This window comes from Gymnoscopelus braueri, assembly GCF_963280865.1.
Source record: "Gymnoscopelus braueri genome assembly, chromosome: 3".
NCBI classification, from domain to species: Eukaryota; Metazoa; Chordata; class Actinopteri; order Myctophiformes; family Myctophidae; genus Gymnoscopelus; species Gymnoscopelus braueri.
The window spans coordinates 30096827-30124613 of NC_137612.1; the positions used below are offsets into that span (position 1 = coordinate 30096827).

Consider the following 27787-nt stretch of genomic DNA (forward strand, 5'->3'; position numbering starts at 1 on the left):
TGTTAGAACATTTAGAGACATATAGAGACTGTTTTGGACACAACTTAGGTTGATTAAACTAAACTCATGAATAGTGACATCTCACTAATGAAATATGCCAAAGGCATGGCACCCCCTGACCTTCAAGACATGATCCAAGCCTACAACCCTTCCTGCTCTCTTAGATCAGCCCACACAGGAATTTTGTACAAGCCTTCCCTAAAATACCCCGGACAACGTGTTACACAGTAGTTGTGAATAACCAAATAAGCCCAGGGCTTCACTTCTAGTAAAGTGACCACAATTGGGAGACACCACACAAAAACCAACACAGAGGCAGAGTAATCCAAAGTCAATGTTATTTTATTACACTAAATACCAATAAAAGCAGAGCAGTGGAATATGGGGCGGGGGCGTACGCGTACGAGGGGGTTAGTGGTTAGTTTGGCTGGTGGAGAGAAGGAGTGGCTAGAGGAACAACTACTAGGCTGGGCACAAATTATTTTTGTTTCAATTATGTAGTGTCCTGTTACATGCATAATTCATATTAAATACAAGTATTTGTTTATCCAATTTATTCTGAAGGAAACAAAATTACTTACAGTAATAAATGAAATAACGGATGGTTTAAGATAATAAAAGTATAGAAATAAACAATACAAAAATACATGAATCTGTTATTATCTACAAATACAAATGCCATTGGAGTCATACTGAGAGGTCCATGTCAACTTAAAGGTGGTGTGATATTCTTCTGTTAAAATAAAGTTGGAACCGCATCAGCCTTCAATTTTAGTTGGCCTTTTCTGGTTCTTCAGAATTCCTCTACCTCAAAATGTGTCTGCAGAATGGCTTATGACTTTCATTTCCACACACATTCCAAACTTTGCCTCATGGGCCATGATTGTCACACAATTTAATTGTAGTCATGTACAGTACATAAAAACACATGAACGTTGATCCACAAGTGAAATGAGTGTGAAAAAATAGTGTGAACAAAAAATTACGTACTGATGGAATCAGTGGCGTATCCAGGAATTACATTTCAGGGAGGCGAAACTGGGCCAGACTGCGCCTGGCCGATGCTGCGCATGTGGCCCGCTCACCTTTGGATCCACACTCCCTCTTCTCAAGAAAGTGAATACGATTTTGAGAAGTATTTTGATGCAACATGAATTACAGTAATTTTACAAACGCAGAAGAAACATGTGTTTCCATTTCATTCCTTTTTCTCCAATATACCCCTTATTGTCTCCCTTATTGTCTGGCGAGAGTATGTTTTGCACCCTGTCTGTCCGTCCGTCCGTCCGTCCGTCCGTCCGTGTGTCTGTGAACAGCTAATCTCCCGCACAGTTGGCCGAACTTTGCACACACACTCACTGGATGCCAAAGCCGAACCTCTGCCCCATTTTTCAGATTGGCCTGTTATAGCGCCACCAGGAGGCCGCTTTTTGCAAAACACATTTTTTAACAGTAATCCTACAGATTATGTCCAAACATCACGCAAATCGGTACACAGTATCTCTATAGTCATTAAACAAAATGGGCCAATCAAATTTTTTCATATTCCGTCCTGATTGGCTAAAAATGGCTTCCTAATGCAATTTCCGTGAAATTGCGCACGCATATTCCCACTATGCCGAGGAAGAAATGCCACTTGAAAATTTTCAAATCAGCCTCATGGTGGCGCTATAACAGGCCTATTTGCGTTTTTGCCTATAACTGCAACGATCTGTGTAAAACGTTGTATGCGCACTACCTAGAGTTCAAGGAAAAACCTTTGCCCTGCATTTTTCACATCTGCCTGGCATTTGTTCGCCACCAGGAGGCCAACTTATGTAAAACTCATTTTTTTTATATTACTCCTTCCGATTTTATCTAAATTTCACGCAAATTAGTACAGATGATTTCTATAGTCATGTGATCAAGATGGATCTGTTTGATTTTTCATATTCAATCCTGATTGGCTAAGATTCACATCCAAAGTTTGCAGTGCGTTTGTTTGTTTTGAACAAAATGACGCAAATCATGAACGCAGCGTCCGATTGCGGTCAAACTTTGCACGCACATTCACACTATGTTGAGGAACAAATGCCACCCTTTTAACATTGGCCTGTTATAGCGAATTTAGCAAAACACATTTTTGGAACAAAATCCCTCAAATCATTAATGCAGTGTACGATTGCCGTGCAAGGCCTAAGAAGAAATGGCACCCTTTTCACAGTGGCCTATTATAGCGCCACCAGGAGGCCACAATAACCTACCTGACCTGGCGGAACTTTCTATTTCCCTTCCCCTACCTATTTACATCAAATTCTGTGGACTTCTTCTGAAAGTACAATAGGCTTAACTACTTTAGCCTTGCCAGGTTTCAATCTATAATTTTTTTCCTGTTACTAATGATGCCTGCACCCATTGAGAAACTACATCCATACCCATGATTGATTTGCCTTATTGAATACCGTGAAGGCCAAGACTGGCCATTGATTTATAATGGTTAGAGCTTTATGTTAAGAAAGTAAGTGAGTAAGTAAGTAAGTAAGTAGGTGAGTACATCATGGCTTATTGTCTGCTGAATGATAGCAATAGAGGGCAATTATAGTGTATTAAGGTATATTTGGCTCATTAGCCAGAGATCCTTTACAAATTGAGGGTGCCTTGGATGAACTCTGTCAGACAGAGAGACTGCTGAAGTTCAGCCGAATACCCTTGACCAGAGCCAGGTCCATAAATGCAACATGTTCAAGATGAATTGTGGTGAGCATTAGTGGCCTGACTAAATTACGTTGAATCATCTCATGCCTACAGTATAGAAGCTGGCATGTCTAGACTAAATACAGATAACAAGGTTTGAAAACATTTAGCTGACCCCAATTAATTTAGGCTGAGACAGGAAGGGACATTCCATGTATTTTACCTTTCAGATCAAATTGACCAAAAATGTCATTATGCAATTACAGCAAACATTATATTTAATACAATTTCTTCAGTTTTAGCCACAGTAGTGGAGGGACCTAAAGTACGGCAATGTCATTCGGTCAGTCAGTCCTTCCACCACTTGGTCCCAAGCAACATTATATTGAATTGTACAGGCTGAATTGCCATGGAATTTGTTGTGCAGATACATGACTCCGAGGATGGCCCTATTGGTAACCTAATGACCTTTCCTCTATCACCACCATTAGGTAAAAATGTCCATGTGCAGTTGTGCACATCTTAACTAAAAAGAGACACTTTTTATTTTATTTTTATGTATGACTTTATTTTCAGATTTCTTCAAATTCTCCATACAAATAAATCATGTGTAATCAGTCAAACATTATGGTAGGCTACAGTATGTTGTCCTACAGCCTAATAAGGCACCATCGGTAATAATAAGTGACTAGACCATGTGGGAAAATGTTGTATTATCGTAATAACTCTTACTCTATCTGACGTGTGCATGAGAATAATAAACACATCTTGTGCAGAACTGCAGCATACAAGGCCACATCCTGTTGAAGATTACATTTAGATAATATATACAGTAGTGGAAGTACGACATTTCCTGTACACAAACAGTTGTACTTCCTCTTCTTAGAAACATGGCCATTTCCAGTTAAACACAGATTCCATATGAAATAACACGTTTATTATCACTTCTGTTGCCTTTAATGTCAGCTGCCTCAGCCTAAGAGCTGAATGAGTACCTACCTGGAGAAGAACATTGTCACCCGGTTCAAGTTGTATGTATCTCTCCTGGTCATAACTTCCACCACATTGTAGGTTATTTTAAGTTAACAAACCAGTTCATAGATCCAATAATGTCAAGCAGATAGACTAATCTGATTTGTTACTTCTTATTTGTTTTGTTGACTTTTTTTCTTCAAGTTCATCTCCACATGTTATGGCTTATAACAGTAAAATGTCGCTGTAGGGTAGTCCAAAACCATTACCTTTCAGGAAATGGAAAAAATGATGTCTGTTCCAATGGATCCAATATAGTTATTTACTCACAAGCACCACTTTGTATTGGTTAAATATTTATAAAATCCACTGACAGACTTAACCACTTTCCATCTGGAGTCCCTATTTTGGGCATGTGTTGTTATTATTATAGGTGAACATTTTCAAAGATCCCAACTTGCATATTTCCAGAGGTCTAGTAAGCTACATTAAAATCATTATTGCATAAAATATTAATTATCCACTTTAACCCTACAGTACTTAGTTAGTAATTTTACATTTGTGCAGTTTGCAAAAGAAGATGCACAAATCAGGCCACATTATACAGTTCTTGTGGACATGTCAACTAGTGTGATGAACTTTTAGCGGAATGTCAAATATTAAGCTTTATAAATAATTCACCTTTAAGTAAGCTACAAACTGCTTGACAATAACAATATAGATGTAACTAAGATATGAAATTAAGATCATTGAATCATTGAATCAAACATTCATTATGCATATTATTATATCATTACGCTTTCACTAAAACTTCCTGGTTGTGCAGACAAAACGCATTGTAACCCATTAATGTAAAAATATCGTTCTTAACTGTAAGAGGATACAACTGAAACTAAGTTTCACTTATCTTTAAATAACTGAATCCCAATATGCACTGCATACCTGGTTTTCAGAATATGGGTGAATAGTGGTAAATACGTCTAACAGGATTCAGTCATATTGGCTTTTGACTGATCTGTTTAGGTATGTAATTATTAATTAACAAATTAATTAATTATACAATTAATTATTATTGTTACAGGCCTACACTTGAGCATAGATAAAATAGTTACTTATCAATTATAATATATAGGCCTACCTAAAACCTAGTTTTCCTCTTACAACAATTGTATTTTATATTGAATTGTATTCCTGCCATACTTGTCAATACAATATCTTACCTTTAAATATAAAGCACTATATTATATCGTCTCTGTCAGGTGGAAACCTTGTATGTCCAAAACGGTTACTTTTGAGGAAATGGAAAAAAGAACCTGTGATCCATTGTTATATTTAGTCAGAAGCACTTGTTACTACTTTATAAAACCTACAGACAGACTTAACTTGTTGCAACAATTGCATTACACTGTCATACAACAAAACAGGGCATAAATTAATGATAAAACAAAAAATATCAAATATGGAGATATAAGGCTTCTGCCGGATAGCAACGATGATAACATGAATCTTGACAATGTACAGTAATTACTTGACAAAGCACATTTTGACTCTTATTGATGTTATTAGTGGTACACTGGTATATTTAATGTTGGATAATGACATGAGTATTCCAGGTACTGTACAAAGCATTTCAACCGGTAGTAAATGAAGTAATTTTCACATTGTGTCCTGGAAAGCCCCCTGCAGACTGTGCATGTTGATGTTCTTGTTGTTAATGTTAGTTCTGTTGCATTAGTGGTGCTGGTGGGTTTACAGGTTGGCTGCATTTCACAGAGCCTCACGACTGTAGTTTTATATCGAGATATCTGTGGTCCTATCGTACAATCTGACTGACATGCCCACTGACAACACAATGAATGAAAATCACTCATTATGCAGGGGCTTGGTCCAATCCATGGGATAAAGTTTCTTTAAAAAAAGGGAAAAAAATTATTTTGATTCCATTGGCTGTTATAAGCATGTACTAGTGCTGTCAGAGTTCTTAGTGCAGTAGTGTAGTGCTTCCTATTAATAGACCACAGTCTAGTCTAGTGCATTACCCATTGCCAGAGTACTAGGGGCTAGAACTGGGTGGAAACAAGAGATTAAAATGAAAACAACAGCAAGCAAAGACTTTAGGGCAATCATTCATTCATTCATTCATTGGTATCAGGATTGGTATTTAAAGCAGTAGGTGTAAGTTTTGTTAGTGGCTGTTCTTACTGCTGTTCAAGCCCCTACAGTATATTGAATTTAGATGTCCCCGGATGTTTCAGTATATCTGTGATCATCTGTGTGTGTGTGTGTGTGTGTGTGTGTGTGTGTGTGTGTGTGTGTGTGTGTGTGTGTGTGTGTGTGTGTGTGTGTGTGTGTGTGTGTGTGTGTGTGTGTGTGTGTGTGTGTGTGTGTGTGTGTGTGTGTAAAAACAGCTTACTTTCCGCATGCATATCTTCAACATTAAAATATGGGTGCCATGAGTAGTGATTCTAAACCTTTTTAATTTCATGGAAACCCATTTTGATATGCATTAAGTCAAACTACGTACAGTATCTACTGTAGGTAAAGAGAAGTTAAAATATCAAGATAGCCATTCCTATATGTTCTCTAACTGTATTTACGTGCACATGTAATAATGGCAGAGATTAACTATCAATCATTTAGCTCCCGGGTCACACATTGAGAACGACTGACCACTCTCTTAACATTCTGACAATACATTAGCATGAATAAACTTAATCTTTATAAAAATAGATACTTTTTCTATATCCATATATGTATGTACACAACATAAGATAACATCAGGAGGGAAACGGGATAGTTTAGCTCAAACATTTCCATGTATTTCAGCTGACATGTGGTTCAAAAAGGGGTTCCAAGTCTTGAAAGAAAAGAGAGGAAAAAAGACAAATAAGTAGAGTTTATTTCTAGCCTGATTATCAGCCTGAAGCTGCTTGGAGCTTCAGTCTGAAATTGGCTCCAGTGGCGGCGATTACAAGGGGGAGGGGATTCGAATTTCCCTAAACCAATCCTAAGGGATCCCCACCTCCACCTCAGACTCTCATTTGACAATACATTTTGTACCGAATAAATCCTAGGTTAACTTTTACAACACCAGACCAAGAGGCAGTCCACTCAGAGAGTGGGCGGGGTCTATGGTCTGGAACCAGGCTAGTTTATTTCAGTATAACTCAATCTATAGCCTACTTAGGGTTAGCGTTAGCTTTAATGCCAGTGTCAGTAAAAAGACAATAAAAAGAGCTTATTGCTAAGAATTGTATTCAGAAAAGACTTGAAACAAACTCTTTCATTAACAACCTTCAACTTGGCATAAAAACGAAATCTGAGATTTTTTTCATTTTATATATTTTCAAAAATAGGAGATATTTCTGCTACTCAAAGTACACGTGGTTAATAAGATTAGGATTTCTGCACAAAAAAGGAAACAACGCTCACCAGTTCTCTCACACCACGGTTTCACAGGGCCGGAGCTCCACATCTTTGCCCACCCTGTAAAAAAAACATAAAGTACTGTATATATAATCACTGTTCGATGACTGAGCTTATTATTATTTTACTTATTTTACTTTATTTATTATTGTATATCATGACATTTTATTGGTGGGCTCGCTGGAAGTGAACACAATAATGTTATTCTAAATTTTTACAATTCTGGCCCAGATTTTGGACCTGCATAACTCCCTCATACTTTTTGCCAGAAATGTTATTCAAACTTTAAAATGCATGTATGTATGTATGTATGTATGTATACATATACCGTGTGTATGTATTATATATATATATATAAGTATATATATTTTTTAATCACACGCACGCACGCACGCACGCACGCACGCACACGCACGCACACGCACACGCACACTATACATACATACATACATACATACAGTACATACATGCATACATACATACATACATACATACATTGATGTGATTTACTTTGACATGCAAAAATAGAGTAACTAATTACGAACTAAATGTTAAGTAATCATTAATTAATTAATAATTATTATTAATTGAGGCTTAAGTAATGATTAACTAATGATGAAAACCATGACCCACCTGGGGGTCCCCATGGGGCCACCGGGCCTATCCAGCAAGCCAGTCCAACTTGTGAGACCCCCGTCAGCCTAACACACAGCCACAGGAAGGTTTGAAGCGAGCAGTATCAGAGACCGACTCTTCTCGCTACTCCTACCGCCTATGAGCACTCATCCTGGGCATAGAAGCCACAGAAAATATCAGATCTACAAAACCACCACGTGTGGCCCTTAAAGGGATATTTCATTTTTTTGCGTCATTTTATCGTCTACTCAGGCTTTTGTGAGACCCCCAGACATTTTTTAAGTTGCTTGATTCAGTATTTAGATATTTGATATTCAATTTATGATTTTTTTTTTTGTATTTAGTTTTTTTTCATTTTCCATTAAAAAAAAGTAATTGAAAAAACACGGTCTCCTCACGTATTAGAAGGACAATATCAGTCACCAGAACCAAGGACGGGTGTTTCCGATTAATCTAACATGGTTAAAATGAAGTTTGAAGTTACAATGCGTTTGTACAGGAAGGGGGCGTGTCTGATCAAATTAATATCAAATATCTAAATACTGAATCAAGCAACTTAAAAACTGTCCGGGGTGTTCACAAAAGCCTGAGTAGACGATAAAATTACCCAAAATTTGTTTGAAAGTTAAATATCCCTTTAACTAATTAAATATTAACTTTGGTTAAGTCATAGTGACTTTGTAATTAATTAATAGGAATTAATGATGAATTCATGATGAATGCCTTAATTACATGTATGAATTGGCCCCTTATGAGCAAGTGCTACCGTACTTCTCCTTGGTGAAAAATACCATGTTCAGGGTACTGTAAAAGGGCGCTTTCTAGTTTAATATATCGGGCAAGGCTGTCAATTTCAATAGTCACCTCAGCTACTTTTACACCTTAATATTGTCACTCATTAATTAGGCCAGGCATGCTAGAATCTCCTGCCCTGTATAAACATGGTTTCCATGTACGAAAATCTTTTCAGATTCCATTCGATTGCCGTGAAACATTGCACGCACACTCCCAAAAGACCAAAGAAGAACCACCACCCCACATTTTTTTTAATCGGCTCATGGTGACGCTATAAACGGCCCACTTCACGTTTTGGCTATAACTTTTGAACAGTTTCCCCCCTGGATTCCTTGGATCATGACTGAACTCATAGTTTTATTACTATACCTACAAAGTTTGTCGAAAGCTCACGCAAATCTGTAACATTATCTCTGGAGTTATGTGATCAAGATGTTTAGTCAGATTTTTCAGATTCCAGACCAATTGGCTATGACTGCCTTCCTATGTTTGTGGGGGCTGGCTAGGCAATCCGGCCTGGTGGAGACCTTTTCAGTTTCATCTGCCGTTGGTGTGTGAATCTATGTGTGAATTGGTGAATGTAATGCACATTGTGAAGCTCTTTGTAGAAAGACTCTATGCACCATACATTATACCATTTACCATAAATATGTCTCTAAATATAGAACAGAATGATTAATAAAATGTAAATAACAAATATTGGTTTTACAAGTAAAATCCAAACCCAATATACAGAGTGTAGTAATACACAAGCTGTGCAGCATTCGTCGTGATTTTTATTCAACATCTAATTAATGCTGCCATGTTTTTTGAACAACTGTACAATATTTACCTATTTTTTTCAGTGAGACCAGGGCAATGGAATAGGCCTTCACATCTCTGTAAAAAAATAAAATAAAATAAAGCAGAAAAATGTGATTGTCTTTACAAGCAAACATTCAGATTGTCATCTAAAAATCTAATTATAGGCTTTCAAAAAGCAGATTACAACTGACATTGCTTGTCCCATTTAATTCTGAAAGATGCACACAGATTCTTTAACCACTTGAACAGTATCCTTTATTATCCTTTAAAAGGAGTGGACCCCTAGTATAGACCCCTAGACTATGAAGTATATTGAAACAGGTGTCACACCTATGCTAGCACATAAACGCAAACTGGTAATATAAAATAAAACCATTTGACTTCTCTAGTGCAGCAAAAAAGGATAGTTCACTATAGGTGTAAATCATGGCAATAATTATAGTCTTTTAATGTTATTTTGATACCTGTTTCACTATACAATAACACTGAACAGAATCACTAATATCACTACTTCCGGTTCCTTGCTCACAGAGAACAGATACAACGGATAGAGATGATTGACAATTTGATCTTATATAAGAAAATGGTCCATGCAGAGCCTTTCAGAACCTTGAAGAATGACCTTCACCCAGCCTAGTTCAGTTTGGATCAGTGGGGGGCACTGTCTTCCCTTTGTGATTTAATCTCGTTGGCAGGACTGGGGGACTGGCAGTTGAGTTGTTCTTTTGAAAATGAATCAAATATTATGCTTCTGTGTGAATGCATTTATCTTGCCAACTATGAACTACCAAAGCACTTTCTTGCACAACTTGATGGTGGAAGTGAGTAGACAGCTGAAATTACACTCCTGCATGCGGAAAATGCAGATGTTAAATAATATACAATAATATACAGAGGAAACGGAACAGACAAGGGTAAGAGGAAAACCTAAACCAAATGGCTGTATTCCAGAGCATTCTGTCCAGGAACTTGATGGGCCATTACTGGGTTTGCATTTGAGAACTTTCCCAGTAAAACGTAACATTTGCCCACCGCTGGCCATGGGATAAGGAGAATGCATAATGTTTCTGTTATTTGTGTCAGGAAAGCAGAATTTAGGTTACGTTAATATTGTTGGCCACACAGCACACAACAGGAAGGAATGATTGTCAGTATCATCAGTTGCATCAGTCAGTCAGTATGTATGTACTTGAGAGATTGACTATGCTGACTATACAAATTAACTTTGACATCTGCATTTTAATGGCATTTGGTTTATGTAAGAATTTTAACAAAACCCATACAGTAGGCATTTTTTAATAGATGTCAGTTCTTATCAATTCGAGTCAGTGAGTCAGTAATTCAGTCATTCAGTCAGTCAGTATAGACTTGAGACATTGACTTTGCTGACTGTACCAGTTAACTTTGACATGCTTTGACATCTTAATGTCTTTCTATGGTATTAGGTTTATGTAACAATTTAAATAGAACCCAGACCGTTTTATAGATGTCAGTTGTAATCCATTTGATTTTGCAACGCTATTTATTTCAAAGCATAACTATTACTTACTGTTTTCATTATGAAACAACAGAAGGCGAAGAATAACAAAAATCCCCCAGAAACTGCAGCCATGGTGAATACAGGCTGGCCAGAGAGCTGCTTCCAGCTACTAGTTCCATCCACCTTTTTTTCTTTTGGACCCTCGTACAAAGAAGTCCTGCTGATGGCCGTAGATTTGATGTCAGGAAACACATCTAAGACAGAGAGCAAAGCAGGATAGCATGAGGAAATGTTGCATATTGAATTTTCCATAGATGATTGATTTAAGAGGTCTTTGTTCACTGAAAGAGCTGATATGGGCCAGCACATATAATTTAGGATGATATAACAGAAGTTTTAAAATAACTGTGATGGCATGGTCATGAACTGAATGAGTTACTGCAAAAACACAAATGTTTTATTTCTCATGTCACATATAGTACGCATAATAGAATATTGCATGTTAATCTATTCTAATCTATTTTGTTCTAAAACATTTGAATTCTTCATAATCATATCATTTGGCTACATGAAAATAAAATACTACTCCTACTACTATTGCTGCTACTACTACTGTACTATTTCGACTTATAATAATAATAATAATTAAAATAATAATAATAATAATAATAATAATAATAATAATAATACAAACAAACATAAATAAATACAATGTTGGGAAATGTAGGCCGGGGGGGGGGGGGGGTGTAAAAAAATATTACCTTTACTAATAATGTCCTGGATTGCATTAATGTTATTTGAAAATTTAGTTTGGGATTTTGGATCCTCTGCTTGAGTCTGTAAGTCCATGGAACTATCTTTCAATTCATATGAATGTAATTCCATCATATATGTGTGCGCAGCAACAAAGGGCACCCTCTCAGTATCATGGTTTGAAGTATCCATAGTGTTCTCTGGAGCTCTGTGTTTTTGTTCCATAGCCTTAGGTTTAAGACTTGAAGCCCCGTTTTGAAGAACAGTGTTATTAGAATCCAGTGATCTCTTTGCCAAGACATGTTTTGTATTTTCATCACTACTTTGAGTGATGTCCATCATACCATACAGGGCCGGGGAAGCATCTGCCCCAGATTGAGCCATTTTCTCTTTCAGTAAGTCCTGAGTCCTGTTCCCTAATGGGAACCGTCTGCTCCACTCTGGCTTATGGAGCAAAGGGTCATGCTCCTTTTCAGTCGGTGGAGGGAACAGCCATGAGGTGTCCCGCTTCTTAATGGGATATATATCCGGGAGATTGACTGTCACCGAAGGAAGGAAGCCTACTGTCATGTTACTCCCTGAAGACAGGATGGAACTGTTGGTCTGTGTGCCATGAGGGGAGAGGGACCTGGGTGGCCTGACAGGTGTGTGCTGATTAGGACGCGGATGCCTAGCCCTTTTCCATAGGCTATTGGCAGGGTAGGAGACAGTGGTCGTCTGAGTCGAAATGGAACAAGAGCACTGGCATTCAGGACTACCTAAAAGAAGGAGAACAATGTAAAAAAAGGAGTAATTAATTACAAATGTATCTTTACCCCTGTCATTTAAATTGAAGGAGAAACACGGACAATCCCCAAACCTTCAGCACTGTACATTTTTGGGTCAGTCCATCAAACAGCACCACCCTTATTGCATTTCCTAAAATACGGCTGATGCACAAAAGTTAAAGTAGAAAAGTGTGCTCCTCAGAGAACAGAGCTCCACCAGGCCTGGTTGCCTATCCAGGGCTGTGCCATTCGTGGGGTGCAGCCGTCAGGACACAAGGAAGCTGCAGGGGGGAAATAGAGTTACAACAGATTGTGCAACTGTTGCCTTTCTGGCACCCCCTATTGCCAGAAATGAAAGCGCGTTTGGAGCTGTACTATAGACGCCTCTCAACATGTGATTCAAATGTCGGTATGAGTGGATGTTGCATTCATGATGTTTTATGTTGTTGTTAGAAATAGCCCTGGCCACAAATCTGTGTAAGCAGTTATGGAGATATGGAGTATCAAAACCCTGTTTCACAGCATTGTCACATGACTCACGAGATCATGGTGCCTAATTTGGTGAAAAAAGCATGTTTCTGGCGCCCTTGAAAGTGAAATAGCTTTTGCATCTGCATCTTCAACGTGTCATTCAAATTAGCAGATTTGAAGATGCGTTGATTATTTTTGGTAAACTCAGAGAATTTTTGATCAGAGCTTTAATGTGATTGTACTGTTCAAGAGTTACAGTAGAAGGCAACATGTGAAGTGACCTGTTATAGCTCCACCATGAGGCCGATTAGAAAAATGTGGGGTGGAGGTTCTTCTTTGGCCTGCTGGGAGTGCATGTGCTAAGTTTCACGTCGATCGATCGGTCAGGTGGTGCCTGAGATTAGCTGCTCACAGACGGCACAGACACACGGACAGCTGCAGAAGGACGGGCGAAAACATAATGTCTCACCCTCGGCTGTTCCGGCCTGGCAGAGATAGCTAGAAAGGTGCGCTCCTAGAGTGCAAATCTTCACCAGGAGGCATGCCCTACCTCCCTCCATTTCTCTGTCTGTCTGGGGCATGCGATAACAATGTTTTGGGGTTGTGCACGTTTATGAGTGGTACGTGGCAATGGGGAGAAGAGATATAACTAGACGCGTCGCAATTCAGGGCAATTGCAAAGTGTGGTTGCGCCGACGCGATTCGCGGGTCGGTGCCGCCGGGACCCGAGTAATACGATGGGAGGAATACCGTCGGAGGCTGCGCCAATTACATTGTCACGTCACTCCTGAGATCACTTGCTTTTCATTTTGAGAGGATTGATCCCCCAAAAATCATGTTTTTGCATCGGTTACGTTCTGTGCATTTGTGGCGCCCCCTATGGATCAAAGTGGAAATGCTTTTGGGGATTCCTTGAGTAAACCACCCTCGACATGTGATTCAAATTTGGGATTGATTGGACGTTTCGTTCGTGATTTCTGGCATTTTTTGTAAAACGGGCCCCTCCCACTAACTTTGGAAGCCATTTACGGATAAACGGTAAGGTCTATCAAAATGCCGTTTGGATATATTTATCGCATGGGTCCATAGATCACGTGTACCAATTTATGTGAAATTTGGACAAAATATGTAGGAGGAGGAGCTAAAAGTGTGTTTGGAAGAGAATTCAAAATGGCGGAAAATCTATCTAGACGCAAATGGGCGTGGCCTATATGGGGAGTTGCATCGTGACCCAAGGAATCCAGGTGAAAAGAAATTTTGATTTTACGACCTACAGTTCAAGAGTTATAGGCCAAAACGTAGAGTGGGCTGTTATAGCACCACCATGTGGCAGACTGGTGTGATTCTTTTTTAAATAATTTTGCAATAAACTATTAACCTGCCCTCCAAGTCTTGTAACTGTAGCCCTTATGGTTTCCGAGAAAAAAATACTTGAATGGGAGATTTTGCAATTCCCATTAAAGTGGATGGGGAAATTTAATGCACTAATAAATCAATATCAAAAAATCTATCCAGACGCAAACGGGCGTGGCCTATATGGGGAGATGCGTCGTGACCCAAGAAATCCAGGGAAAAAGAAATTTTGATTTTACGACCTACAGTTCAAGAGTTATAGGCCAAAACGTAGAGTGGGCTGTTATAGCGCCACCATGAGGCTGAATGGTGTGATATTTTTTTCAATAATTTCAAACTAAATAATGAACCTCCCCTCCAAATGTGGTAGCTCTAGCTCTTACGATTTCTGAGAAAAAAATACTTGAATTTGAGTTTTTTCACTTTTCCATTAAAGTGGATGGGGACATTTAATGCACTAATAAATCAATATCAATTAAACTATTTAACCAATCTCTTAGCAAAATACAAGTGCACGATTCCCGGTCAAGCCGGTCATTTTGACATATGGCACGACATTGGGGGATAAAAACTGTGGGAGGAGTAGCAGCCCGAAGTATTGTTTATCTAGAAGAATAAAGTCAGTAGAGTACTATAGTCTGGTTGCCCATTCGGGCAACCACACTAATAAAGGGCTGTCATTGCTTTATGCTGCCCCCAGAGTGACAAATGTTTGGACAGTGAACACATCGAAAAGTAGTGTGGCATGTTTCATCACTAGGACAAACATGACGTTACACATTGTTCAATTCATAGTGAAGACATACAGCCTTTGCTGTGGTACATGCAGACTTAAATGATGCAATAGAGAACTTCAGCATTTAATATGTCTGCTTGGGTAATGTCCTTAACGGGATCTTCTGCAATTGCTCAACAATAGGAGATCTTTATAAACAGCTGTGGACATTTTTCTCTGTCGCTCACACAAACTGTTGCATTCTTATACTGCATGGATATATACGTGTTGTGAAGGCACTGTGATCTTAAATGGCAACGACAACATACTGTACTTAAACTTGTAGCGTTTAGAAAAATACAAGTACAAATACATTGATATCTTATCAGGAAATACTGTCACATGTTCCATGCACTCATTATCATTTTCGTTCCCATATCAGGGAGGAACCAATCTGGGAATACCCATTGCCAAATAAAAAGGAAAAACAGCGCCCTCTGCTGTTTTTTACTTATTAATTTGGCTCTGGGCGGAGCTGAACTGACGACCCTTGCTCAGGGAAACCGGGGTTTTGGTCTGCCTTCAGCCTTTCACTTCCGGTGGTGCGACTATGTTTTCATTCCCACAAACAATATTTCTCCACGGAACACTAACACCATTTCTCCCAAAGAACATGGATCGTTTTGGTTATAAGCCCACTTGTTTCTATGATGAAAGAGCAAATTAAAACTTTCCGTGATTTTGTCGGCTTCAAGGACGCTATTGTTAAATGAGTTTCGGTTTGTTTCCAGTGGGGAACGAATGGCACACACGTAAATCCCGCCCACTACATTTGATTGGGTAAAGCGCGGCCTGCTTTCTGATCTGATGGCACGCCCACTTGTAGCCAATGTGCACGGGTTGTCAACATGGCTACCGACAGATTAAAACGCAGAGCAGAATCTGTTCTTGAGAGATTAGGGAGGAACAGCCCTGTCTTCTGTTTATATTCCATTACCCGGAGGGACTGCATCGGGATTGTTGGTTGTCTAAAAGCAGATGAGCAATAGCTGATTGAATAGAATTTTGAGTACACCATTTTATGCTATTTCAAGGGGGGAAATCATGCTCAGCTAATATACCATTCGAATGGTGTGTATTAATGTTTATCTCTGACTCCTCATCCCAGTCAGCTACATTACTGCAAGAGATGGCCTACCATGTACCAGGGTAAACATCTTTCTCCCTGTAGCAGTGAGACACACAAACAACATTTTCGTGAATGGAAATGACAAACAGATGACAGCTTCCTGTTACACATTTTGTGAGAAGGAGTTACAGACTCTGGGATCTTGGTTTTCCATACCTGTGGTGGAAGTGTCTGAGACAACAGTGCTGGATTCGGTAGAGTCCACAGCATACTCTTCTTGGCAACTCCAATCCACAGGGCCAAGACTCTCTGACATTAGCATCATATACATCTGGAACACACTTTTAGCCTTTTTTAGAGCGTCTTTTGGTGAGCTGCCAAACACCCTGGCAAACCTTCCTGGGTTGTCCTGCCAGAAACAGAGAGAAACTCGAAAAAGTGCTCCTCAGAGCACAGGTCTCCGCCAGGTCAGGTAGGTTATTGTTGCCTCCTGGTGGCGCTATAATAGGCCAATGTGAAAAGGGTGGCATTTCTTCTTAGGCCTTTCAATCGGACATTGCATTTATGATTTGAGGCTGTTCCAAAAATGTGTTTTGCTAAATTAGACCTGCTAGTGGTGCTATAACAGGCTAATGTGAAAAGGGTGGCATTTCTTCCTCGGCCTAGTGGGAATGTGCGCGCAAAATTACACGGAAATCGCACGCTGCGTTGATGATTTGAGGCATTTTGTAAAAAAATAACCAATCCTGCAAACTTTGGAAGTCAATCTTAGCAAATCAGGATAGAATATGGAAAATCGGACAGATCTGTGTTGATCACATGACTATAGAGATACTGTGTACCGATTTGCGTGAGGTTTGGACAAAATCTGTCGGAGTGATATCCAAAAATGTGTTTTGTGCAAATCGGCCTCCTGGTGGCACTATAACAGGCCAATCTGAAAAAGCCCAGCGGCCGGGCTAACGGTGCCGGAGATTAGCTGTTCACAGACAGACACACGGACAGGGTGCAAAACATACATATGTTACAGGGAAATTGGAAAACCAGGGAAATTGAAAAAGGAGCGCTCGTTTTCAACCCCCCAGAAAATTCTGTAGAACCAACACTAGAAGGCAATGCAAGCCACACTAGACTAGAGCCCCCCACCACACACACACGCACGCACGCATGCACATGCGCACACATGAACACACACACACACGCACACACACACGTGTGTCGTGGATAGTAGGCTAACCCATGAAAAGATCTATTCTCCCCCTATCGGTTTACAACTTGGACAGGGCTGATTCGACTAGCAGACCATCGGCCGGTCGGCGCGGGCACTTGCGCCTGGCGGTGCTCGGGCGCGCCTCCTCGGCCTCAAGCTTTGCTGAGTCGGCACGCCTCCGTCATGGACAATAACTATTATCACGTGTGCGTGTGAACGCGTGTTCAGCGTTCTCTTAGCGTAGCTTCCTGGTTGCTATGTGGGGGAGAACAACAAAAGCCAGGTCCGCCTCGCATCAAAGCCCCGCCTCGCGCCGCCTCCTCCTCCTCCTCGCGCGGCCTCGCATCAAGCCCCGCCTCGCGCCGAAGCCCTGCGCCTAAAAACGAGCATACATTTCCAATTTCCCAACGAATGCCAATTTCCCTGTGACATATATATATATATATATATATATATATATATATATATATATATATATATATATATATATATATATATATATACACACACACACACATACAATATAAAATGTTGACCAGGGGTGCCTGGTGGCTCAGCCAGTATAGTGCAGGTTCAAATCTGACCCCATCTTGTCTCACATGTCTCTCATTTCTCTGTGCTCTTGGTTTCCTGTCTCTCTACACTGAGATACCTGCAATAAAGCATGCGATTTGCAAATATAAATTTTGAGCAGCATTTCAAACATTTCCGTTACTGTCCCTTACAGGGCAATGCGCAGCTAAAGGGTTTGTTTTATCCATTAAGCTGCTAGACAGAGGAGAATAATGACGGGTGTTTGTTCTGAATTTGCACAATGTTGACCTGTGTCAGATTTACGCATTTATGCTCATTGCTATGATTGCTTACCTCAATTTCTTCATTTATCTCATGTATACATCCTTGAGAATAGAGGTTGTAGATCATCTTCTTCAAGGTGTTGACATATCTTCTATTGTCTGACTTCCTAGCATATTGGAAATGGGAGTTCAGCAGCTCCAGGATGTGTGGAAAGGTTGCTTTGATGTAACAGATTTTACTCTAGGACACAAAAGGTTGAAAATTCAAAACAGTTACTTGCAGTCAGTTTCAGGGATTTTGATCACCACTATGTTAAATATTTTGGACCACATCATTTCTGTCTGTTAAACATTGCTTCAATGTTTCCACCCCTAACTGTGAGGAAGGATTGAAATTTAGAAATGATACGGAACTCCGAATCTGGGCAAGGCTTGATCTGAACCCCATTGACTTCCATTATAGAATTTAAATTAAATATTTCAAAAAGTATATCACATACTGTATGTGACAAAACATTTGTGGAGATACTTCTGTGGCCTGCGTGTGTGCGTGCGTGCGTGCATGAGAGAGAGAGAGAGCGAACGTACATGAAAATATATTTGTTTCACTATCCTCCACTTTCCATTGAATTGACTGCATCATTTTTCACACAAAAAACAAAAAAAAACTATTGCATGTTTTGAATGAAATTGGATAATAACGGTCAACATTTTCCAATGGCAAAAACAGTGGACAGAAGAACAAAGGGCATTACTTAACTGTGCGGTCATCTCTGGTAATAGAGTAAGAGTAAGAAGTGGATCATAGACTGTGGGAGAATGGATGATGTTGTTCTAACCAAGCTGAGCCTGGGACATTGTGGTCTAGCCAGTTGTTTGAAAGGCATAGGCAAATTTCCAGACGGTCAGTGTGAAGTCTGGAGCTATTCAACTTTTTTTTTGTCATATAAAATACAGAAGTGAAAAGGCAACAGTTATTCAGGGAGTTGTCAGATCTGGTTGTTATGGATTTTTCTTTTAACTGCATGAACCCTAGCATTCCTATTCTGGGCATGTCGTGCTGAAATAGGCGAACATTTGGCGAAAATAGACAAACTGCAATTTACAAGCTCATGTAACAACACAGTGCTACAACATGTCACAACACAGTGCATTATCTATCTATCTATCTATCTATCTATCTATCTATCTATCTATCTATCTATCTATCTATCTATCTATCTATCTATCTATCTATCTATCTATCTATCTATCTATCTATCTGTCGATAAAACAACAACAACAACGTTGTTGGTTGTTGTTGAACAACAACAAATTAGCTCTTCTATATAATTCTGACCTGTGTTTGAACAAGTCAAATGAAGTTCACACAAGCATTTCTATCTAATTAGAGTAGTCCCCATCTAATTAGAGTCCCCATCTAATTAGAGTAGTCCCCATCTAATTAGAGTCCCCATCTAATTAGAGTTGCCCTTGTCCCTTCTCATTTAGACTATTGCAACTCTCTTTACTCTTTACTCTAGCCTCAGCCAAAGCTGTTTTTCATTGGCTGCAGTTGATGCAGAATGCAACTGAAAGGCTTGTAGCTGGTTCAAAGAGATATGTGCACATCACTCCTGTTTTAGCTACACATCACTGGCTGGCAGTCAACTTTAGAATCTATTTTAAGATTTTATTATTTTTCCTCTGGCACCTGTAGCTACGTCTCTGAGCTCTTGACCCTGGTATGTACCAGCACATATCCTGAGATCACCAGATACATTTTTATTGGATGCACTCAGTACCTACAGTAGGTCCAGGGGCCCGTTTCACAGAATTAAATCATCCTGGATGTAAGACAAATCCAGGTTTGACAAAGTCTGCTCAGTGCAGCCTGGGACCCGTTTCACAAAGGCAGATTTAAATCCTCTTGGATGTAAGACAAATCCAGGTTTGACAAAGTCTGCTCAGTGCAGCCTGGTTTATTCCGTTCCACGAACGCCAAGCCAGGCTGAGAAGCTGCGACTTTGTCAAGCCAGACTTGGTCAAACCAGGTTGAATGCGCGTCCACGTCTTCCCCAGTAGACCATGATGCTGAAATGGAGAAGCGCTTACGAGGAAGTAAATTAAATACTGCTGCTGTAATAAAACGAGAGAATACTTTGGGGGCAATAGTGGATAGACTGATGTGTATACCCCCAAAATATAGGCTATACTAACCACTGCTCCTAACTTAAACTTCATAATGAAATCGTAATATAAATAAATAACAGAATTATTCATACTTAAATCATATCATAGCAAACAGTAACATTTAGCAAAGTATTAAGTTTTACTTAAAAATATACTGTATATATATAAATACAATATAAAAATGAAACAGGATGTATTTGATTCTCCTTAAGTTTTATAAAAATCTATTTGAATAGATCACTCTGATGTGCACAGTACCAAACCGCTACGCTCAATATTGTACTTGTTGTAACGCACACGTTCCTAAGACAATCCAAACAAATAACAGTCCAATAACTCATCAGGATAGATCAGTGAAAAAAATTCATAGCAATACATTATTGCCAATAATCTGACTGAAGCTAATCGCTAAAAGGTATAATGACTCATTGATAGATATTCCAGTGAGTAATCTCCAGTGATTGTGGCATGCAGTTATATTCCACAAATAGGCCTAGGCCTAGCAAAATAGATAGCCCATAAAGCAATAAAATATGGTCTAACATACATAGTCTGACAAATAATTAGCATAACAATGTATAATGTTTAATAGCATTTCTTTTTTAAATTTTCAAAATGTTTAAAGGCTTACTTACTTATTTTATATAGCAAAAATAGCCAATCTACAAGCTCAGAAGCTGTCATGATGAGGTTGTGCAGCCTACATAATTCCGTTTTTTGATGTACAATGAAGTATAGGGCTTAAGTGGACATTTAATGTCAATGTGTAGCCTATATGTTATTTTGAATAACATAGGTAGGCTAATAAAAATAAGGCAACATAAACACATACGAATGGAATAAGTGTGGGAAAACTCATTGGTTTGTGATTGACTGCTCAATGAATAGTAAAGGCACCAGGATGAGTTAAACCTGGCTGCTAGCCTGGCCTGGACCAGGCTAATTTCACAGAATAAATCTCCATGGTAACTAATGTGGCATTGCTTTCGTGAAACCGATTCATCACTAAACCAAAATAAATTCATCCAGGATAGTTGATAAATCCCAGTTTAATCTGGTTTCGTGAAACAGGCCCCTAGTTAGGAGTAGGCTTTGTTAGGCTTTGTCTAAAATACGTAGGGCGCCAGCAGAGTGCGACACCGGCGAACGGTGGCCAATTTTGTTCATATCCAAAAAGTACAGGTATTCCCCCATGCTCTCAGATGTTTTAATTTTTAGCGGTCTAGAACATTTTACAGACAGGTTGAAACAAGCGTTTAAATCACTTTTAAATCAGCCTGTGCCATGTTTTCCCAATGCAACCTTAACGGGAGCAGTCCTGCGCATGCGGACGGAGGTTTACAGGCTGATTAAAAAAGCGATTTAAATGCTTGTTTCAACCCGTCTGTAAAAAATTATTGACCGCTAATTCTTTTTTACATCTGAGAGCAGGGATATACCTTTACTTTTTGGATACGATGTGCGGAAGAGGTAAGAATCAACAATATTGGCCACCGTTCGCCGGTGTCGCACTCTGCCGGCACCCTACGCAGTGGAATCTCATCTCGGAGCTATACAGCGGAGGGAGAGGTAGGGTCTACCTATCTCTGCAACTCTTATAGTAAACAGAAAATACATCTTCAGGTCAGGATACCAATTTTATCCAATAGATTACTCCTACAGGATACAGGACAAACAAGTGAAATTGGATGTGACGGAACAAAAGAATGAGGCTAACAGAACATACTGTACTACCAGTTTAGTTGAACTTGCTAGTTTGTTAGCTTTCCATAAAAACATAGGCCACGTACTGTAAACCACCTATAAAGGAGATGGATGTTCTAATCCAGATGTTACTGTTTGTGACTGAAAACAGCTTGCCTTAAATACAGTCCAGCACATTGAGGCAGCTGATTTATGCACTGTGATGGTTTGGGGGATCAGCATCACTGGCACAGTTTAAAACAATACATAACTCTTTGCATTCCTATCATCATTCATATGATAATGTAAAAGATCAGAGCACAGGGGCAAGGTATCTTACCGAGAAGAAAATGGAAATCTTAAAATAATAATAATTACAAAGTTAAACTGCATTTCAAAAATGTATAAAACATATATTAACCTTGTATCACCGCCTCTCTCTCTCTCTCTCTCTCTCTCTCTATATATATATATATATATATATATATATATATATATATATATATATATATATATATATATATACTGTATATAAACTGTATCTCTCTCTCTCTCTCTCTCTCTCTCTCTCTCTCTCTCTCTCTCTCTCTCTCTCTCTCTCTCTCTCTCTCTCTCTCTCTCTCTCTCTCTCTCTCTCTCTCTCTCTCTCTCTCTCTCTCTCTATATATATATATATGATGGAGGGAAACCTGAACATGTTGATCCACATTGCGAATTGTACCATTGTCAGCACAATAGCCCCCTCAATGCCAGCACAAAGTGCCATGTTTTCTACTTGTAAATACACCAACTATATCTGAATGTGCTTTATGCAGACAATGCACTCATTTCTATTCACTCACCAGACTGTGGCGCTCTGTGAATGGATAGCTTATTGCACAGCCATTGTCCAACTGGTTGTCAATCTGTGGAGTGAAAATTGAGATGTGTGAAGCCCACAGTTTCCTAAAACTAAGTATTAGATTTGTCTTTCTTAATCATAATAATCATAATTATTATTATTACTATCATTATTATTATCATTATTGTTATTTGTCTAACAAATAACGACCCAGGAAATACGTGGTTTAAAACAATGCAAAGCAACACATTGGACTCATGATATCTAACCATTTAAATGAGTGCATTGTACTTGTGAGATCCTGACCATCCTGTGTTTCACGGTTATTGCATAGCCTAATGTTCTGCTTGACTGCTGTGAACTAAGAGCTGTCTCTCACTGCAAGCTTTTATGACAAAACTAAAATACAAATCACAAACAAGCCCACATCCTCATACAGAACTATTGGGCTCATCTTTGAATAACTCAGATTTCTTTAACAGATCTTATACCATGAGCATGTCTTCTAATGATTATTAATGTCTGTATACATAGTCTATCATCCTCTTATATGAGCTTTGGACCAACTGTTGCATCTTTTAATAAGATTCACCATTGTCTGAAGTATTATGCTTAACCACATTAACCCTGGTGTCCCTATTTTGGGCACGTCATAGGCAAAATCAACAGAAATAGCTATAGGCCTATATGCTTAAAGGCGCACTTTACCCATTTTCAATCTAATCCTCATATCATTGGTCCTCACTAATGCTCATTATAAAGTGCAATACATGCTCCTTGCGAAGTTTTCGGAAAGGGAGGTGACACAACTACAAATTGACGTCATTCAGAACTTCTGATGGGCGATCTCAGAACTTTTGATCTGCTGCATTCCCTTATGTCCTGACTCTGCAAACTAGTTCGGTAAACCCGTCCAAATTATTTTTTATTGTTTTTTAACGTCGTGAGGAGACGTTGGAAGGAGCATGTATTGGTCTTAAGATGGCCGAATTTCTGTCTACTCACTCTGTGTCTCATTGGTGGGCTAATACAAACTACAGCCTTTCTCTTTCTGGAAGGTTAGCATGCTGATATAGAAGCCATTGTTCTTGCATTAAAGTATCACTTCCCCATTATGCTCATTATAAGATGGCACCATTTCTGTATCTACTCACTCTGTCTCAACGGCGGGCTGTGGACAGTTCAGAAACCTGCCTACCAGTGACCTCATCGAATGAGAATCCAAGCTGATAGAAACTGGACTTTCTGTTCCTGGAAAGTTAGCATGCTAGTAGGCTAATGGAAGTCATTGTTCTCACGTTAATACAAATCTAGATAAAACAATTGGAGAAAAAAAAGCTGCTTAACGATGATGTCACTGGTAGGTGTTTTCTGAAGTGTCTACAGCCCTCTTATGAGACACAGGCCAAGTAGATTTTTTTTAACCATTTTATAATGAGCATTAGTGAGGACAAATTATATGAAGATAAGGTTGAAAATGGGTGAATTGGTCCTTGAATTCACATGGTACAAATAACAGATCTACAAGCTTGAAGCTAAACATTGTGAGCTTATAGATCTGCAATTTTTTGCTGTTGTACGATGAAGTATAAATCAGGCTTAAAGTTTCTGGCCCCATATGCTGGTCCCCTGGAGGGCACGTTGCATGGGGGTATATAGGTCTCACCAGGCGGTTGAGGCTCAGGAGGTGATCCTTTGTTACAGAGTGTCGACATGGACCAAGGACACCACCCCACGCCAGGCACAAGCAGAGGAGGAGCACGAAGCACAGATGCCTAGCCTTAAAGTCCATAAGACAAAAAGCACAAAGAGTTATCATGCATACCACTGTTACACACGTATAGGCCTCATCCACAAGTCCCCCACCCCTGAAAAGACACATTTTATTTGATTGATTGACATCATTATTGACAAAATGCGTAATGTGTAAACATATATGTATGTGTACATTTCTGTCAAAAGGATAGAACAAAATAAAGCTCCAGAGTTTATTTCAATTGTGGTCCTTTGAGTGTAATGTGAATGTATTGTAAGCTGAGTGCCACACAGAGAGAATTATTACAGAAAATCAAATCAAATCAATAATAGATACATGCGGTGGCCTTGTTTTACCCAATTTTATGCTCTATTACTGGTCAGCTCAGATCCAAAAACTGTCTTATTGGCTTTATTCCCCAGAGACTCTATGGTGCAGGCTGGAGGCGCTGCCAAGCTCCTCGCCTTCCCCTATGGCTCTCCTCTCCTCTACATTAACAATAAACCCCTCCAAAATTACACCCAACCCTGTTATACACTCCACGCTTAAGATCTGGTTCCAATTCAGGCGCCATTTCAAATTGGTCTCCCCCTCCTCTTTGATGCCCTTAACGAGGAATCATTTATTTCCCCCATCTTTTGAAGATGTTACTTACACTGCCTGAGCAGAACAAAGGAATCAAATGCTTCAGAGACCTCTTTAAAGACGGCACGTTCTATAGTTTTGCAGAGTTATCCTTAGACTTCAACTTACCCACATCGCATTTGTTCCGCTACTTTCAAATCCGACACTGTGTCTCCTCCCTTTTTCCCTCTTATCCTTCTCTCCTTCCCATTCAGAAATGGGAAGACCTTTTGACATTGAAACCCAACCAGATATCCCTCATTTCTAACATATATGAGAAACTAATGTCCTTTGACTACCAACCGGCTGTCAAAGGTCAGAGCGGCTTGGGAACAGGAACTCGGTGTAGCCTTTACTAACCAGTGCTGGAATGAAGCCTTAAAGCCTTAAACAGAATAAGATCAAGCACTCCCTGTGCAAGACTAGAACTCATACAGTTCAAAGAGTTCACTACTCTAGATCCCGCCTATCCGAGATATACCCATCTATTACAGACCAATGTGAAAGATGTCATGCCTCCCCATGCAATCTGAGCCACATGTTCTTTCTCTGTCCTATACTTAACAAATTCTGGAGTGAACTTTTTGCCACCCTGTCAAAGGTTCTTGGCTTTGAAATACAGATAAATCCTCTTATAGCAATATTTGGGGTCTCAAGTGTCCCCCTCCAGGCAAATTCTACACAACTAGACATAATAGCCTTTACATCTCTCCTGGCAAGACGGCGCATTTTACTGCAATGGAAATCCTCCAAGGCCCCATCCATTTCTATGTGGCTAAAGGACGTCATGTCTTTTCTAAAATTGGAAAAGATTCGTTTCTCGGTTAACGGCACCCCTGCTAAATTTGCCCATAAGTGGAACCCTTTTATTGATTATTTCAATTCCTTACAAACACTACCTTCTGACTGAATCCCCCCCCCCTCCTTTCCCATCCCTTCATTCCTTGTCTTTATTTTATTTTTATTTTTTTTAAAGGATGATTCTATTACTATCCTTTCCACTCATTATTTCCTTGCATATATATACATATGTATATACATTTTTATTATTATTATTATTATTATTATTATTATTATTATTATTATTATTAATTATTTTTTAATTATTTTATTTGTTGTATTATTACTCTTACTCACCTGTTCTGTTTTATTGTACATAAGTCTAAACCCTTATACCATGCAAATGTTCTATTACTATCATTATGTCCCCATGTATACAGAGATAAAGGGGGGGGAAAAAAGCAACAAAAAAAAAGGGAATACAACTGTACCTATGTACCCATAACTATGTACTCTTAATTTTCCCTAATAAAAATATATATATAAAAAAATAAAAATAAAAATAGATACATGCATACAACTTTCCAAAACAACATCGGTATATGTCCAGCTGCTATTCAGCCAGCTCTTTTTGGAGGAGCTAATCTCCGGCACCGTTGGCCCGGTCGCTGCGAAACTGTGCACACACACTCCCTGGATGCCAATTCAGAACCTCTGCCCCAATTTCTTTCACATGGGCCGATTTGTGCAAAACCCATTTTTTTATATTACTCCTACAGATTTTATCCAACCGTCATGCAAATCGGTACACACTATCTCTATAGTCATGTAATCAACACGGATCTGTCCGATTTCCCATATTCCATCCTCATTGGCTAAGGTTGGCTTCCAAAGTTTGCAGGATTGGTCCGTTTTGAACAAAATGCCTCAAATCGTGAACGCAGCTTGCGATTTCCCTGAAATTTCACACGCACATTCCCACAAGGCCGAGGAAGAAATGCCACACTTTTCACATTGGCCTGTTATAGCGCCACCAGCAGGTCTAATTTAGCAAAACACATTTTTGGAACAAAATGCCTCAAATCATGAATGCAGTGTCCGATTGAAAGGCCTAGGAAGAAATGGCACCCTTTTCACATTGGCCTATTATAGCGCCACCAGGAGGCCACAATAACCTACCTGACCTGGCGGAGACCTGTGCTCCGAGGAGCACTTTTTCTATTTATTTTTTTTCGTTTACCGAATGGGATCCTAGATTGTGATCAACCAAACTAATACATTTTGTGAGGTCTGTAGCTTATTTTTAAGGAGTTTAGGGATGCTAGTGTACCAGGGTGTGTGTTATCTATCTAACACTGAACAAGTGACCAACAGAACCTCTATCTATTAAAGCAAGAAATGTTACTTTTTGAAGTACCTTTGAGATAGCTTCCAATGCTGTACACATAGTTCATTGTCTAAGTAAGTACTGCTTCCTTGGCTGTAACTTCAGAGTCACCTACCACCATTCTGAAGTTAGTTTTGCATTAGACCCAAAGTGTATCAACTCTGTTTTGCCAAGAGGTGGACTTCTTCAATAAGTAATTTTAGTACCTCTAGTTTATCATAATGAGAGACTAGTAGAGAGACTAGAAGAGCTGGTTAGCAATCAATGGAAATTTTAATGGGATAACATTTCCTCTGTCCTTAACAGAACAAAATAAACATACTTTTCAATTAGTTCAGTATTTTTTCTTCTGTCCGTGAAGTCCAGATACAGTAAATAAAATATTCACATAAAAAGTACATACTTCTCTGTTAAACTTGATTATGTCTTTTGAATAAATATGAAATATAATTTGTTTATATGCCTGGGGGTGCCATCTTTGCAATATCTGTGTATTTCATGGATGAGTTAATGCTGCCATCTTTGCAATAGCTGTGTATTTCAAGTCAAGTCAAATTTATAAC

General features: G+C 39.2%; 1 protein-coding gene across 7 annotated transcripts in view; it reads right to left on the reverse strand.

The window, feature by feature from the left end:
- Nucleotides 1-4581: 4581 nt before the first annotated feature.
- The window catches only part of csf1a (colony stimulating factor 1a (macrophage)), a 36564-nt gene continuing 13358 nt past the window's right edge, over nt 4582-27787 (reverse strand). Inside the window, exons 2-11 of one of the 7 annotated variants that reach the window (XM_080423799.1) lie at nt 24344-24457; nt 22679-22741; nt 18052-18222; nt 16191-16383; nt 11548-12297; nt 10856-11040; nt 9335-9381; nt 7705-7772; nt 7078-7131; nt 4582-5553 (exon numbers count right to left, since the gene is read on the reverse strand). In XM_080423799.1, coding sequence (XP_080279925.1) covers nt 5516-5553; nt 7078-7131; nt 7705-7772; nt 9335-9381; nt 10856-11040; nt 11548-12297; nt 16191-16383; nt 18052-18222; nt 22679-22741; nt 24344-24457 — 1683 coding nt within the window. In that variant the 3' untranslated portion in view covers nt 4582-5515. Of the gene's footprint in view, nt 5554-5920; nt 6503-7077; nt 7132-7704; nt 7859-9334; nt 9382-10855; nt 11041-11547; nt 12588-16190; nt 16384-18051; nt 18223-22678; nt 22742-24343; nt 24458-27787 lie in introns of those variants that run through there. The other 6 variants (XM_080423800.1, XM_080423803.1, XM_080423802.1 and 3 more) reach the window with 6 other exon arrangements.